At 42.4% G+C, this 16,175-nt stretch overlaps 1 protein-coding gene across 3 annotated transcripts in view; it reads right to left on the bottom strand.

Moving 5' to 3' along the window:
- The window catches only part of RCHY1 (ring finger and CHY zinc finger domain containing 1), a 73,434-nt gene that overhangs the window by 23,835 nt on the left and 33,424 nt on the right, over window positions 1-16,175 (bottom strand). For all 3 annotated transcript variants that reach the window (XM_085881271.1, XM_085881273.1, XM_085881274.1), the window contains exons 4-5: window positions 13,162-13,240; window positions 12,868-12,912 (exon numbers count right to left, since the gene is read on the bottom strand). In XM_085881271.1, coding sequence (XP_085737397.1) covers window positions 12,868-12,912; window positions 13,162-13,240 — 124 coding nt within the window. The remainder of the gene's footprint in view (window positions 1-12,867; window positions 12,913-13,161; window positions 13,241-16,175) is intronic.

Raw genomic sequence — 16,175 nt, 5'->3', positions numbered from 1 at the left:
TGTTACATTTGTAAACATTAAACGTAGTTATTATTCCACTTGCTTTCTCTACGAACCTAACAACACCCCATAATTTTGTAATAGTTATGTCTACTTAAACACCAGAGAAAACGTTTTTTAAATCGATTCATTTTGTGAGTGCTTTCTTTCCTTGAGATGGAGCATTCCCTTTGTGCTGTGTTTATCACCACTCACAAGGTGATATGTTTTGTTGGCAAAGTGAGATCCCACCCTCAGGGGCCCCATCTCAAAAGATTGTGTGGGATTTATGGGTTGTATGGTGCTCACGTTGCCTTTGCCCATGGCCCACCTTGAGCTTGGGGCCCTGGGCATGGGAACGGCATGCCTGTGTATTAATCAGCCACTGGCAATCATATACAGTGTGTGTGTGTGTGTGTGTGTGTGTGTGTGTGTGTGTGTGTGTGTGTGTGTGTGTGTGTGTGTGTGTGTGTGTGTGTGTGTGTGTGTGTGTGTGTGTGTGTGTGTGTGTGTGTTTTCACTGTAATATCTCACTGGTTAAATTCATACATGGAAGCAATCAACATCCACTATTATTGTAAAAAGATGCAGGGATGGACAGGCAAAAACCATTATTCAAAGAAAGATGTGAGGATGGTTTAACGTCATAATTTGTTGTGACCATCCCAAGTTTGTTTGCATACTTTCTGGCATACCATCCCTCCATCCTTTTTCTTTTTGGAACGGTTATTTAATAACCGTATTTGTGCTCCAAAAAAAAGTATGTATGTGCTGGAGAATGTTTTTTAATGCATTATGAAATATTTTGTCAGTTATGTGGAAAAACACTTTCAATAGTGGGATGAGCAATACAATGCATACAGCACAGTAAAAAAAAAATTTTTTAAGCACACAGTGTTTTACGGACAGTAGATAGTACTCAGACTGATCTTATGTATCCAAGGTGGGACAATTACGTGGCGGTTAAAACTATCAGTCGAACACAAACAGAGGAACACAAAGTGTACTTGCACATACCATAAAGAGAACGTGTAAAGAAGTTAAAAAAAAAATCTTCGAAATTTCCCTGGCCTCCCAACTAATTAATTACATATACAGGCATTTCACGACCAAGCCAATTTTCATCGCCTCTCATGTTTATTTACTTCACATGATATGTGAATTACATGTTTATCAGTTTGTTGATAAGCCTTGAAAAGTTAGGCGAAAACCAAAAGTTTTTTTTTAAAGACAACTATGTTCTTTCCTCTGCATTATGCGAACGCACCGTCATTGGGCGGTGTACATTAGACCGTTGCCGTGATTGCTGCAAACAAAGCATGCATTATCTAGTTTTCTCTGCATGAGTGGTAATCAAAATGTACCTTTGTTTCCGAAAAGCGATACCTTTATTTCATGATAGCAGACGTGTTCAGTCTCCAAATGTACACCAGAGGCTGATGAAGCCCCAGAACTATGCGGAGCGAAAAAGCTGATGGCGATTTATGGGATGCTGGAGTGAAAGGTATGGCCCGACTAATTGGTGGTGCTTGTGATGCTGGGGGAGAGGCTTGTGACCTACAGACAGGAACTGAGCTTTATATACAAGATAGAGCATAATAACTCTGCGTGAATAAACACGTTGAATAGTACGTCCATTAGGTAGAACAGGAGCTTAAAAGTGAGCAAGCAAGTTTCTTTCTCTTTATATGAATAAAACTCCCTCTGATTAACTCCCCCCCTCGCCCCCCCCATCTGTTCCCAACCTTGATATCCATCACAGCTATGAAATGACATTGCAACTGTCTGGCATGATTGTCCTGTACCATGGCAGATATGACATGAGTGAACATCAGGGTTCATCATGTATAGGGTGTGGAGAGTAAAGCAGAAGGGACAGCTTGGTTGAAGAGAGTTCACAAGGCTGAACAAAAAACGGTTACAGATGACAGAGAGAGGAATGATACGGCACATGCAAGAAAGAGGCAAAGAACAGTTGAGTTTGAGAGAGGTACTCGTAGAGTGCCGAAGGAATGCAGAGCTCACACGGCTGGAGTCAAGAACCCGAGGAGCTGCAGAGAGTAGTAAAATGCACTACTCAGCAAAAAAGGCATGCATCCTGTACTAACTGGGACGCCCCACGGAGAGCATGGGTGCAAAGAGAGTAACAGACTGGTCAGGCTATTCTGAAGCATTGTCGTAACAGCCTGGTGATTTCAACTCCATTTACTTCCTTCCTTCCTCGTTTCTTTTAAATTGTTCTTTTTTCAACGACTCCTATGTTATTTTGATGCCTGGTGTTGGCTTAATGGTTAGGGTGGTGGGTTTTGGATCCTCGGGTCCTGAGTTCAACTCCCGCTCAGCTGTTGAATTAATACCAGGTGGGGTTAACTTGGTCTGTCATCCTTCCAAGGTTGGCAAAATGAGTGCCAGCATGCTGGTATACTGTGTCGGAGTGGCGACCCGTCCAGGATTGTGCTCAATAGCCAAGGAGACTGCTTAGGCCTAAGTCACATTTGCCACGGCGGCCGTGGGGTCTCCAAAATCTACGGCCACTAGCAATTATACGGCGGCCACAGTATTTCCACGGTCACACAATGAAGCAGTCACATATGTTTTTATTTTTCGGGGGAGCCGCATGGCGTATTTAGAAATTGTGGAGACCGAAAACGTGGGGTTGCCGTACGGTCTTTGATTTGATGTCGCACGGTGACCTTAAGGGGGCCCTGCGGCGGCCATATAATTTTCAAGGTAGACGGTGCCCGCAGCCTCAAGGTGCCCGCAAGGCGACCGCAGGGGGGCCCTAAGGTGAACGTGCGTCCAGGATTGTGCTCAATAGCCAAGGAGACTGCCAGATGGACGGTAACGAGTGGGTTAATTTATTTATTTTTTTACCAGTTTTTTTTTCCGTCTTGTCGAATTGCTACGGCGAACGTAGAAATGAAAAAAGTTATAACTCCACGTTATAATTCCACGGCGACCCCTACGGCCTGTAAAAGATAGCCAAACGGCATAGCACCACCCTGAGGCCACCGCAGAAACTCTGCGGCCGCCGCACGTTTCTGTCAATTCAGAGGGCGTATGGCCACCGTCTCCTCGCCGTAGAGCAAATGTGACTTAGGCCTAAAGCAGCACCAACGCTCTGCACAGAGAATGGTCCCAATCTCCTCCTCCTATGTTATTTTGCTTCTCCCCACCATCCCACCTCCATCCTTGTGTACTAGGTCGGTTTCTATTTTTAAAATTTTTGAAAGTTCCAAGTCTCACCCCCCCCCACCCCATTTATTTTCCTTTTGATGAGAAAACACTACTGATGAAGTTTCAGCCAAATCGAACTATGTTTAGGGGTCGCTACTGGACATTTAATTTTCAGAATTTTTAAAAATTACAATAACCCAAAATAAGAAAAAGAAAATCTACTGACTTGAATAACTTCTGGATAAAAAGTAATACAGGTCATGAATTTACAATTATTAGGCATTCATTTCATCAATTTTCAAACCACTGAATACTTGCATAATAATGCATTGAACAATTTCACTATTCGTGCAAAAGTTCTTTCTTGCAGTTCGTCATTTTCCTTCTATGCTCTGAAATAACCTGGAGCAAATATTGTTTTTGGTCCTCATTGGAAGTGAGTATTTAATTGTATTCCGTCATGAGAGCTACTCCTGGTTTAATCATTTGTCCTGAAGAACATTCGGTCCCCACCCAGGAATCACGCCGATGGAATGGGAGGGGGTGCTTCCAAGTACTTCCGGTATTCGGTATCACCTCTGGTTCTGAGTTCTTGCAATTTGGTATTGATCGGTAAGGTCCTTATTTTCACTCTTGGGGATCACCAGGGGATGAGAGTATATGGAGGGGGTATCGGGTGAGGATGATTGGGCGCTCTCGTCAAGAAGTGTTAGAACTTCTCGAGTGTCGGCCATGAAGAGGGGCAGGCCCGGTGAGGGAAGTAGTGAAGAGTTGGAGGTGCGGAAAGGGGTTAAGGATAGAGAAGAGCCGGGGGATAAATTCCCAATTATAATTTCAGCTGTGGAAGGGTCCAAGTCGTTAATTTTCAATAACCCTATAAAATTGGCGAACCGTAATTGGAAAATAATTTGGTGACGTACATTGTGCAAGGAAACTTCGATCGGGTGACCTTCTGATCCAGTGCAAATCAGTGGCCCAGCGGGAAAAGATTCTGAGAGTCTCTTGTTGGGGATATTCGAATATCTGCTCACATCCCCAGGTCTTTAAGGGAATGCCGGGGAGTAATTTACGGGATTGACCTGGACATTGATATGGAGGTTATCAAGAGGCACATGGACGTAGGTGATGCTCGTCGTCTTACGTCGGTGAGGGATGGTGTGAAGGTCGATACCACATGTGTGGTGTTATCCTTCTCCATCCCGGTTCTTCCCCCTAAAGTGCTCCTGGGCTACCAAGCCTTTCCCGTTCGGGAGTATATCCCTCCCCCCTTAAGATGCTACAAATGCCAAAGATTCGGTCATACTGCAACATCCTGTCAGGGTAAACGGCATTGCAGCAAGTGTAATGGAGATCATGAGTATGAAAGCTGTACGAGCGTTAAGATGTGCTGTGCCAATTGTGGTGGGGAGCATAGTGCAGCCTACAGAGGTTGTTTGGAATTTCAAAGAGCGGCCCAGATTCAGCAAGTGAAAACCACTGGGAAGTTATTGTATGCGGAGGCAGTGCTCAAGGTCCCCAAGATTGTGTTGCCAGTCAAATAAACGAATAGGATTACTAAAACTCCAGCTCCGGTTAAGATACAAACAGTTTTGGTTGGTTGTCAGACGGAGACAATAGATCAGGATTGCCAAACTGAAGATTCAAGTGCCATGGTAGTTTTGAACATTTCCAAATTGGGGTTCATTGGATTTATTACTGAGGTGGTAAATTGCACAGCTGTTGTAAAAAGGAGATAGGAGAAGATTAGCATTGTTGCTTCAGCATCATGTAAACATCTGGGTTGGGATGGTATTTCTTCCAAGGATATTAATAAGATATTTAGCAAGACAGGCAATAATAAAGAGAGAGAAACCAGTCCTGATGCCAAACAGTCTCAGGACTCAATGTGATTAATGTTAATAATTCAACGGAATGCTAAAAGTCTAGTGGCGCACGGGTCCGAATTTAAAAAATACATCTCTGATTTGTTAACTAAACCGGATAATATTTGTTTTCAAGAAACATGGCTCAAGGAGCATAATCGATTCCATATGCCGGGGTATACCCTTATTCGTAGGGATAGAGCTCGAGGTAAAGGGGGTGGGTGTGGTATTATGGTGAAATTTGGTGTTCCCTTCACGGAAACGGAAGACATTACAGAGCTGGAGTGTATTCTTATCAAGGTCCATGGCTCAAGGGGGAGGATTACAATTATAAACTTCTATAATCCTTGCCAACCATTGATGCACAAGAGTCTTCAGGAGGTTTTTAGAAGGTGTGAGGGGGTGGTACTTGTCTGTGGCAATTTCAACAGTCAATATTCTCTGGGGCTCTAAAAACACTGACAGGAACGGCGATATTATTGAGGATTTGATTGATGAATTTGATATGGTGATATTAAATGACGGACAGGGAACATGTATAAATCCATCCACAGGGAAGATGTCCCCTCTGGATCTCACTCTTATTTCTTCAATAGAAGCTGCGAGATGCGATTGGAAAGTCCATGATGACAACCTAGGGAGTGATCACTTTCCTGTGATCACTAATCTCCAATGTGAAAGGGGTTCTGTGGACTCACTCGGACCGGCTTCTTGGAACTTTTCTAAAGGCCCTGTCACACCTTGGCGATTTAGCCAACGTATGCCTGACATATGCAAAATTGGGCTAAAACGCCAGCACACGTCGAATACGCTATGGGTAAGTTTGTATACGTTAAGAGCATGCTAAAAAACACTGCCATACATCGTGGAACGCTGGCTTTCATCGTTGTACTTTGCAGTTGTCCTCAAATTTTAGCACGCTTGAAATTTTACGACGCATGCCAGCGTATGACTCACACGTTCCGCTATGCTGGCCATAAGTTATAGGCACGTTATGCGATCGTTGACACACATTACTTGAAAGTTACTCATAAGTCCAAACACGTCGAGGTAATGATTAGCGTTCCCGAAACTTATTTCTAACCTATGAGTAACGTGCTTTGAACCTATGTGTAACGTACCTCCAACGCATATTGACGGATGGAGACGTATTTGATTGACGTCTTCCGGAAACCACAGAACTTACTGAACGCGTTTCTAATTTACAGCTACCGTATAATGGCGTATTGGCAGCGTTAAAAAAAAACACAAAAAAACAATAACTTCCGATATTTCGTCACGTGCCGTTACGTCACGTCCGATTGCCTCTTCAGTTTGCTCATGTCTTATTCTTAGTTCCTCCTCTGTGAATATTTTCTGTTTGAGGACATTGTCACGTCGACGTCGAAACTTAAAAGCAAATGTCCGAATATATTTTAAAAGTTGTGATAGACTAAAAAAAAATAAAAAAACAACAACAACTTCAGATATTTCGTCACGTGCCTTCACGGAGCCAAGGAGAAAAAAAGAAAATGTTCCTTGACGGAGAAAATAAGTTTCGGGTATGCTAAACATTACCTCGACGTGTTTCGACTTATGAGTAACTTACAAGGAACTTGTGTCGACATGTGTGAACGATCGCATATCGTGCCTTCAACTTATTCCCAGCGTAGTGGAACGTGTGAGCCATACGGCGAGTACGTCATAAAATTTTCAGCATGCTTGAAATTTCAAGACGTACTAAATGTACCACGAAATATGACAGCGTACTTCATCGTTTTTCAGCGTGCTCTTAACGTATACACAACTTACCCATAACGTATTCGACTTGTGCCAGCGTTTTAGACACATTTTTCATAGGTCGGCATATGCTGGCTAAATCGTCAAGGTGTGACTGCGATGTTGACACTTCCCATTCTCAGGCGGTTATGATTTAAATCGGCGTGCGGCAGGTTTTTAATAGGCTACGCCACGTGATCGTCGGCGATACGTGCAGCGCGCTATGCCTAAGTTATACTATCGTTGGGCATAGGTTGTGAACGCCGACAACATGCCAAGCATCGTTGGTATACGTTATCTATAAGACAATGAAACGTTGTGTGCCCGTTACTAATATGTTATGCATACGACCAACACGTTATGAATACGACCAAAACTTTAAAAAAAACATCAAAATTTCAGCGTACGCCAACGTTTTACATACATTTTTATACGTTGCCATTGCTGGCTATATCGTCAAGGTGTGACAGCACCTTAAGGCAAATTGGGGTCAGTTTTCAGATCAATGTGTCAGGGAAGTGAAGGAAGAGATTGGTGTTCACAATATAGATAGCATCAAAAGGAATTTTGTTCAAATTATGAATAACATTGCTTGGCAAACAATCCCAACCTCAATTCCTTCAATGGGTAGGCAAATTAAGGTCCCCTGGTGGAATGAGGATTGTAAATTAGCAATCCAGGGAAGATGGGCGGCTCGAAAGAGACTTAGGAAAACCCTCAGGTTGGAGGACGTTATAGAGTATAAGAGGAAAAGGGCGATAGCCCAAAGAACTATAAAACGGGCCAAGTCCGCCTCTTGGAAATCATTTTGTTCATCAGTTTATCCGGATACCCCTCTCAAAACTATATATGGGGAAGAGTCGAACTTATACAGGGAGTGAAGTCAGGAGGGAAATCTTTTCCAGTGATTATTTCCCAGAACATAGCCCTGTGTTCTAATGCCGACAAGGCAGAAGCTGTGGGCCAATTCTTTTCTAGTAGTGTGAATATCATAAAGGATGACGTTTTAGAGGCTCGTTTTCCCCAAATTGTAAGTCAATCCAGGGTGATCACCAATACGTTTCTGTCTTCAAATACTTTACTCAATCTTGACTTCACTATTTGGGAACTGAAGCAGGTGATTCGTTCGGCTAAGAATAGCGCCCCAGGCCCGGATCAGTTATCGCTCCTTATGTTCAAACACTTGGAGGATTGGGTGTTGAGAGTGTTCCTGAGTTTGTGATTGGAAACTTCCCTGTGATTGGAAACACACTATTGTAATTCCTATCCTGAAAGAGGGGGAAAGATGGCACTGTTCCATCTTCATATCGTCCGATTTCCCTTATTTCAGTTGTTTGCAAATTAATGGAGAAAATGGTGAACAACCGATTGGTTTTCTTCTTGGAAAAGAACAACCTATTGTATAAAGGCCAGAGCGGTTTTCGAAAGGGACGGTCCGTTATGGATCACATTTCCGCACTGGCAAATGATGCAAGGAAATCCCAAGGTAATCAGGAGTCTCTTCTGGGAGTGTTCCTCGATATCCAAAAGGCATACGATTCAGTCTGGAACAATGGCCTCCTTTATAAATTGAGTAATCTAGGGGTCAATGGCAGAATGTACGATTGGATTGGTGACTTTTATCGAATAGAACTTTTCATGGGGGGGGTTGGCAAGAGCCTCTCCTCTTTGTTTCATTCTGATAAGGGCTGCTTATCTGCTTATCTGATAAGGGCTGCTTATCTGCATTCTGATAAGGGCTGCCAGGGAAACTTCTTAAGCCCAACACTCTTTAGTATTATGATAAATGATGTTGTCTCCCTCCGCAAGCTCCATCGCAAGTTATTCTTGTTTGCTGACGACATTGCTATGTGGATCCGGTGTAAAAATCTTGCTATTTCGAGTAAAAAACTCCAGGGCGATATCTGGCTCGTGGAGAAATGGGCCGAAGACTGGGGTTTTAAACGATCAGCGGATAAGTCCAAGTTTATCATATTTTCCCGTAAGAAGAGAACGGATGACATAGCAATGGTAATTAATGGCACTTACATCCATCCATCTCAAGTGGTGTCTTTCTTAGGAGTCACTTTTGAGAAGGGACTAACCTGGACTCCGCATGTGAAGGAGCTGACAGGTAAATGTGCCAAAGGCATAAATTTATTACGTTGTCTCTCTGGGACAGAGTGGGGAGCACATCGTGACAGTCTTTTCATGATATACAAAGCAAAAATTCGTTCCCACCTTGATTACGGATGCCTGGCTTTCGGTGATATGGCCAAAAGCAACCGTAAAAAAAAAAAAAAAAACTTGAGACTGTCCATTCAAAAGCTCTCCGTGTCTGTTTAGGTGCGTTTACTAGCACTCCAGTGTCTGCCCTTCTGGTGGAAATAGGTGAGATGCCCTTGTCCCTTCGTTGGGAGTTGCTGAGAATGAAATATTGGGCTAGATCCACTTCTTCTGGGGATAGCCATCCTGGTAAATCCTTATTTGAAAATTGTTGGGAATACCTGAAGTTAGACAACAACTCCGCTTCCTTGCCTCTTAGCCTGGCCTGTATCAAGTTAGCCAAGGAAATGAAGCTGGACTCCCTCCAGTCAGCCCCCAACATAAAGTCCCCATTTGGCCCCCCTGGACACTCAAACCCCTTCGTCTCCGAATGGATCTCTGGGGAAAAATGGATTCAGTTAATCCTGTGGTAAAGCGCAACCTGGCTATCGAGTTTATAAATGCAAGTTGGAGTCAATCTTTGCATATATATGCGGATGGGTCTAAAGAACCCTCTCTAGGAAGGACAGCGGCGGATATATGTATCCCGGATGTTCGTGTGGTCAGGGCTTTTCGGTTAACCGATCATCTTTCAGTTTTCTTGACGGAATTACTTGCAATCGTCCTAGTTATCGAATGGATAATCGAGTTCAATCCTCTTAGTGCAGTTATCCTCTCGGACTCACTTTCGGCATTAAAGGCGCTGGAATCCTTACAGAGTGGCTGTAGGTATGATTTGGTCCTAGAAGCTTGGCATTTGTATAACATCATGAACTGGAGGGGTCTGGTGGTGGATTTGTGATTAATCCCTGCACATGTGGGCATTGGGGGGAATGAGGCCAGTGACCTTGTGGCAAAGCAGGCCCTCAGAATGGACAATGTCACCCAAATCCCCTTGGGACCTTGAGAAATCATTAGTCTGGTCAAGGACCATATTGAGGGAAAATGGCAATGTCAGTGGGACTCCTGCACAAAGGGGAGATTTTTTCACAAGGTGAAGTCGGAGGTGGTTCCGCTTGTTAAGCTCCCCAGGCTCTCCCGGAGGGACCAGGTAGTGCTTTGTTGAATAAGACTTGGGCACTGTTGCTTAAATGCATACCTCCATAGAATTGGATGTCACCCAACGGGGTTCTATGATGTGTGCAGAAAACCTGAAGATCTAAATCACTTATTTCTAAATTGCCCTCTCTACGGGGAATCGAGGCAGCGTCTTGTACGGCATATAAGAGTTATGGGGATAAGGGTGTTGGACCCGCAGGTGATGCTGCGGTGGATGAACTGGAAGCACCCTCAACTCTGTAAGGTGGTAGTAAAATTCCTGAAGGAATGTGGGAGACATTTAAAATGTATCTGCTTCTGAAGGGCTATGGCTGTAGGCGAGTTTGATCAGATTCTGGTGCATGGCGTGGATAGAGCCTCCTGGCTCTGACAGCGCCATTAAACCCTCAACAACAAAAAAAATAAAAAAAGAGCTACTCCACTGGAGTTCAATGCATTATTATGCAAGTATTTAGTGGTGAAAATTGAAAATTGATGAAATAAATGCCTAATAATTGTAAATTGATGATCTGTATTACTTTTTATCCAGAAATTATTCAATTCAGTAGATTTTCTTTTTCTTATTTTTGGTTATTGGAATTTTTTTTAATTCTGAAATTTCAATGTCTGGTAGCGACCCCTAAACATAGTTCGATTTGGCTGAAACTTCATCAGTGGTGTTTTCTCATCAAAAGGAAAAGAAATGAGGGGTGAGACTTGCAACTTTCAAATTTTTTTTTTAAATAGAAACCGACCTATTGTGTACCTCACTGCTGGTGGACTGGAGATAAGGATAAGACCTTGTGTTCTGTGTTTAGTGAATGGTGTTCATCCGTCTTCATCGGGGCTCTGTCAGAACTGTTCTGCTCCAGGGAAGGAGGTTAGGGGAGAGATGGAGGGGGAGGGGGAGGGGAGGAGGGAGGAGGAGGGGAGGGGGGAGGATTTGGTCAAATCGATCAGGTTAAAAATTATTCTCTTCTCACAACTGTTGGCGAAGATTATTACCTCCACCACCAAAGGTGGACGGAGGTTATGTTTTCACCAGTGTCTGTTTGTCTCAATACATCTCAAAAAGTTGTGGACGGATTCGGATGAAATTTGGATGAGTTGGGTTGGTGACAAGAACAAGCTGATACGATTTTGGTTGAGGTCCGGATGCAGATCCGACTTATGAGGGGGATATGAAACATAAACTAATCAGCCTGGTGGAGGTATGTGCTCGACTGAGTGCCGTTATAATTTATTGTGTACTATGTTCTGCATATTGTGTGTAATTTTTCCCCATTTACTACCATTATTGAATTATCTTGTTAAAAACAGGCCTTGTGGAGGCACGTTATTTTTATGCAGTTGCAGCTAATTTGTACAGAAGTAAAAAGATGGGGTTTAATCTCCATGCATCACAACTGGCCTAAACCCCATTGGTTATCGTGGTCTTAGGCCTCATATTCCAGACATGGACTCAACTAGTTTAGGCTCAATGTCCCAAGTATGCATAGTTGCAAACATTGAGAGAAGAAAAAGCAGTTGGAGTGAAAGTATCAGTGGTGTAATTTAGCGAAGCCACTGAGAGGGGGAGAGTCAGTGATATGATTTTTCACGCAGCATTGAGGGAAAACTTTCGGAGATCGACAGAAACGGTCACAACACGAAAGTCTATCAAAAACTTTCATGACACACATTATTTTGTAAAAGCGGTATTTTCACTATGAAGTGGTTGGCTGTTAAAGTATGCAAGAAGTGGTAGACTACTACCTAAAGCAGAATAGTTGGCAACTTTGGGGACGTGCCAACACAAACATGGGAGGTGGGAAAGTGAACATAAAAGGTTTTGTCATTTATGTATAGACAATATGTAGATGTCCTCTTACAGTGTGTTTACCAGCCTTTTTGGGTGCAAAATGGTTGGGAATGACCATGGCTGGGTTGAGGGATGAGCACCTCAACCACTAGAAAGTACTCTCAGTCAGTGTCTTACTCCTTTCAGACAGTGTCTTAAATAGTCTCTTCCAGCCTAATTTCTACTGCCTGACTTGCTGTGCTAACCCTGTTTCAGCAAAGAGTTTATTTTCGCTATGGGGGTTAGAGGGAGGGGGCACGTTTGTGACTGTGGGCTTGTGCCTGCCTCCGTATGACAGCTATAAAAAAAAATTAAACTGCGCTTCAAATTTACTTTATTCACCTTATATTTTTCATGCCAGGTAAAGGCTAATAAATAATCTATGCAAATTATCATCACAACGCTGAATCGTGTAACTATTTCTGCTACAAAATAATTTTTTTTTTTTAATTCATGCACAATTCAGGAATAACACTTTACATTTATATGCTTCACCTTCTCCCCATTGTTCCTCTTTTCGTACATGGCCTTGTTTGACAAGCATAAACCATGGCTACAGGCTGCATGACTGGGTGGGCTTTTCCCGGTGGTGGTTTTGGGATGTGTTGGACATTGAAAAGTGATGGAGTTATTGGCCTCATAGTGGTTACCTTTTGCCGACAGCAGCACTGCTTAACCCCACATCCCAATATACATTTCATAACGGTCTTTGGTGGCTTCAAAATGGGCATCGAGGCGAACATGTGGTTGCTTAAAACCTTGCCCAGATTCTGAAGTACCGATATACAAAATTTGGGGGCTCTGCGTGCTGTGGCTTGGCCATGAAAGAATAACGTACAAACACACAAACGTACAAAAACTTGAAGATATTCATAATAGATGACATTTATTCATCATGCCTGTAAACCCGATACTATGGTAGTAGAGGATGCAACAATTATTGAAGATACCATTACATTACGTGCTCACCTCCATGCAGACAGGGCAGTTCTGCCTGGATACATTCTGCACACACTGTCAATGAGAGCGTTTCAGACATACAAGGGACAAACTCACACTTTACTGCAACTTCTCGCATATCCTGTTTATGGACATAATTTTGGAATTAAAAAAAAAAAAAAAAAATTATCAACTTTTTATGGTTGTGCCTTGAATATGGAAAATTAGAATGAGCAACAACATCAGCAACAACAATAAAAATACCAAAACCCCAAAACAACTGAAAGCAGCATGGTACGTCTGGTCGATTCGTGCAAAGCCTACCTTATGTGTGTCCTTGATATCATTAGCCAGGCAAAGGTTGCACGTGAAGCAATGAAAATAATATTCCTTAGGACCAACCCTAGCAGGCAGGAGATAAAAAAAAGTGTTTGAGTTAACTCTCAACGTATCGTACCAACAAAAAACTTCTGACTTTATACAACACGAACTCGTGGAAGTATGTGACGGAAAAATGAAAATGCAAAGAATTTATGTTTTTATATTTGCATTCACACAAAACTACCTGGTAGTGGTAAAACATCTCTAATCTATATAACCAAAAAAGTATAACGATAGTCAAAAATTGTTAGTGTTTTTGGCTAATAAGTTGTGACAATTAAAGCTCACCTGGGCTTTGATCAGGTGAGCTTATGCGATCAAGCAGTGTCCGTAGGTGAGTGAGTGAGTGAGTCCGGAAACAAGCTTTTGATTAAACTTGACCACAAGCTTCATGTCTGATGCGTAACGAAGGTACATTGACCGCAACAAAATCTGCACTCATTAAGGGGGTCTAAAGGGGTTTTTTAACACCCCCACCCCCCAAATAGGTATTTTCTTTTCTCTCTTCTCCAAAACTACACACACGATTTTGATGAATCTTGGCCACAACCTTCATCACCTGTGATGTACCAAAGTGTATTGACTGCATCAAAATATGCACTCATTAAGGGAGTCTAGGGGGGGGGGGGGGGTCCGACTCCCAAAAATAGGTATTTGCTCTTCTCTGAACTACACACAGAATTTCAATGCAACTTGACCACAACCGTCATCACCCTTGATGTACCAAAGTTTGTTCACGGCAATAAAAAAAAATTCAGGGCCTAAAGGGATTTGCGGGGGTGGGGGGGGGGACTGAGAGTGACTGTTGCTCCTGATCCAGGTGAGCTTCAGGACAGGTGGTCCTATTCTTTTTCTGTCTTGTCTGATAATGTTGGTCAGAGCATTCTGCCCCACAACTTGCTGGGTCGTGCATTTAAAAACCTCAACACGAGCTGCTCTGTCCTTTTGCCTTTAGGTAAAAAGCAAAGACTTTATCCACTTGTGAGGAGATGTAACTTCATGGTATGGTTTCTCTTGAGAAGAAAGGGAGAGATGCAACATGGCCAAGACAATTCTACATCCAAACAAAAAGTGAAAGCTGTTTAATGGGCAATGCAACACTACTTTAACTTTATATTTTTCTCGTTTAAGGAAATCGAATTGTGTAGATCGACCAATTACTTTGAATTCAGTGCAATAGAACCAGAAAGGACGTAAAAGAAAAAAAAAATCTGAACTTTTCTTGCTCTGCCAATTGCCGTCCAAAATGATTGTCCCTTTTTACCTCTCACAGCAAACAAGAGGTGACTTGAGTAAATTACTTGAGCATTAAGCAGCTACTTATACACACATGAACCATCGGTATTATCGAATCCTGATCATGTCACTTGTCTTGTTCCTCGCTGTTCTTTTCATATTGTTGCGAGTTGTTAGGAAGTTGGTTTATACAGTATTTAACAGAAAGTGTTCTGTGGAAAAGCAAGAAACACTGTGTTTTAATCATGGCAGAGATGAGTATAGACTGCAAATAAGGGATGGAAAATAGACCTTCAGCTTCTTGGAACTTCTAAAACAATTGAGAATGCCACCTCCCATGCAAAAATAGTATAGTTAGCACTGTAGTTGTACTCTCATATACTTCCTGGCAGTTTAAGTTAACTTTAGAATTATTTTAGGTTACACTGTTGTGGTTTTTGTACTGCAGTAAGGATTACCCATAACTGAAGTGATTACAGTTCTAATTAAAGTAGTCTGCAGAGAATAACTGTGATAAATGGATTCTGTTTTTGCCTGGGGAACTATCGTTGTTGTTTCGTATGCAACCTAAAGCTGCTAGTTGCAATATTTTCTGGAAGCATGGCTGTGCTGCTAATGCAGTGCCCGTTACCAGTAAGCTCGTACTAATTTTACTGACCTCAGAAGGAAGACAGGCTGAGTCAACCCACCTGGTGTTATTTCAATGGCACAACTCGTGGTTAGGGTAGTGGTTTGGGGTCCAAGGGTCCTGAGTTCACACCAGTGGGTTGACTCAGCCTGTCATCCTTCCGAGGTCGGCGAAATGAGTCCCAGTGAAGCAGCCAAAAGGTTGCACACAAAGGGAAGAGGTATTGATGGATTTATTAAATCTGGTATTGGTGTGGCAAAGGCATGATGGGCCGAATGGACTCCTGCACACAATTTCCTTGTAATTCCTTGTAACTAGGGGCTCAAACTCAAGACACTAACATCTTAAGTCAGCCACCTTAACCGTTAAGCCAACACTCTTAAACAACATTTAATCGGAGAGCTCTCGAACAACTTTTGATCAACAATACAATACTTAAAATAAAAATAAAAATCAATCTAATTTTAAGGACATATCAGTTAAGTGGTTCAACTTCTTTTTTTTTTTCTAAGTGTTCTTGCTAATGTGAAACTAAAGGTGAATTTCAAGAGAAAACAATTTTTTGATCATTATCAAAATGTTGACTTTGCATCCATGTAACTTCAGAAAGTTTAAAAATATTTTTGGCAGTGGCAGCCAATGTCTTATCCACAAGATAACTAACCTGAATGCTGAAAACACTCCGACAGTTATAAAATACTGCAACAATGGTCATCCAACTGAAATTTTGGTTCCGGATTACTTTGTGACCAGAAGTAATTTTCATTGCTGACAAACCATCTTCCAAATCTGAGGGTACCGATGGCAAAACGGTGTCGTTTAACAGGTTTTGTCAATTGCTGTTGCTTTGAAAATGTAATGTGTTTATGCATCTTAAATCTCTTCATGTGTACTTTACTTTTCCCATGAGTTTGTGTGTCCTTGTAGGGGTGAGTGCACTTGTGGGCCTTGTTTGGGTTTGTTGCTGTACTTCCTCCCCTTTCTCTTTTCCTATTCCTTCATTTCCCATGCTTATTGCCCCGTTGGCCCACTGTTTCTGCAATGCCTCATATACTCTCAGTTGACCTGCTCTTCCATGAGCCTCGAGTTTGTA

The sequence above is a fragment of the Eptatretus burgeri genome, chromosome 5 (genome assembly GCF_056783735.1).
Source record: "Eptatretus burgeri isolate ZD-2024b chromosome 5, Ebu_testis_v1, whole genome shotgun sequence".
Classification (NCBI taxonomy): domain Eukaryota; kingdom Metazoa; phylum Chordata; class Myxini; order Myxiniformes; family Myxinidae; genus Eptatretus; species Eptatretus burgeri.
The sequence above is the reverse complement of the archived record's forward strand: the minus strand, read 5'-3'. Positions and strand labels throughout refer to the sequence as shown.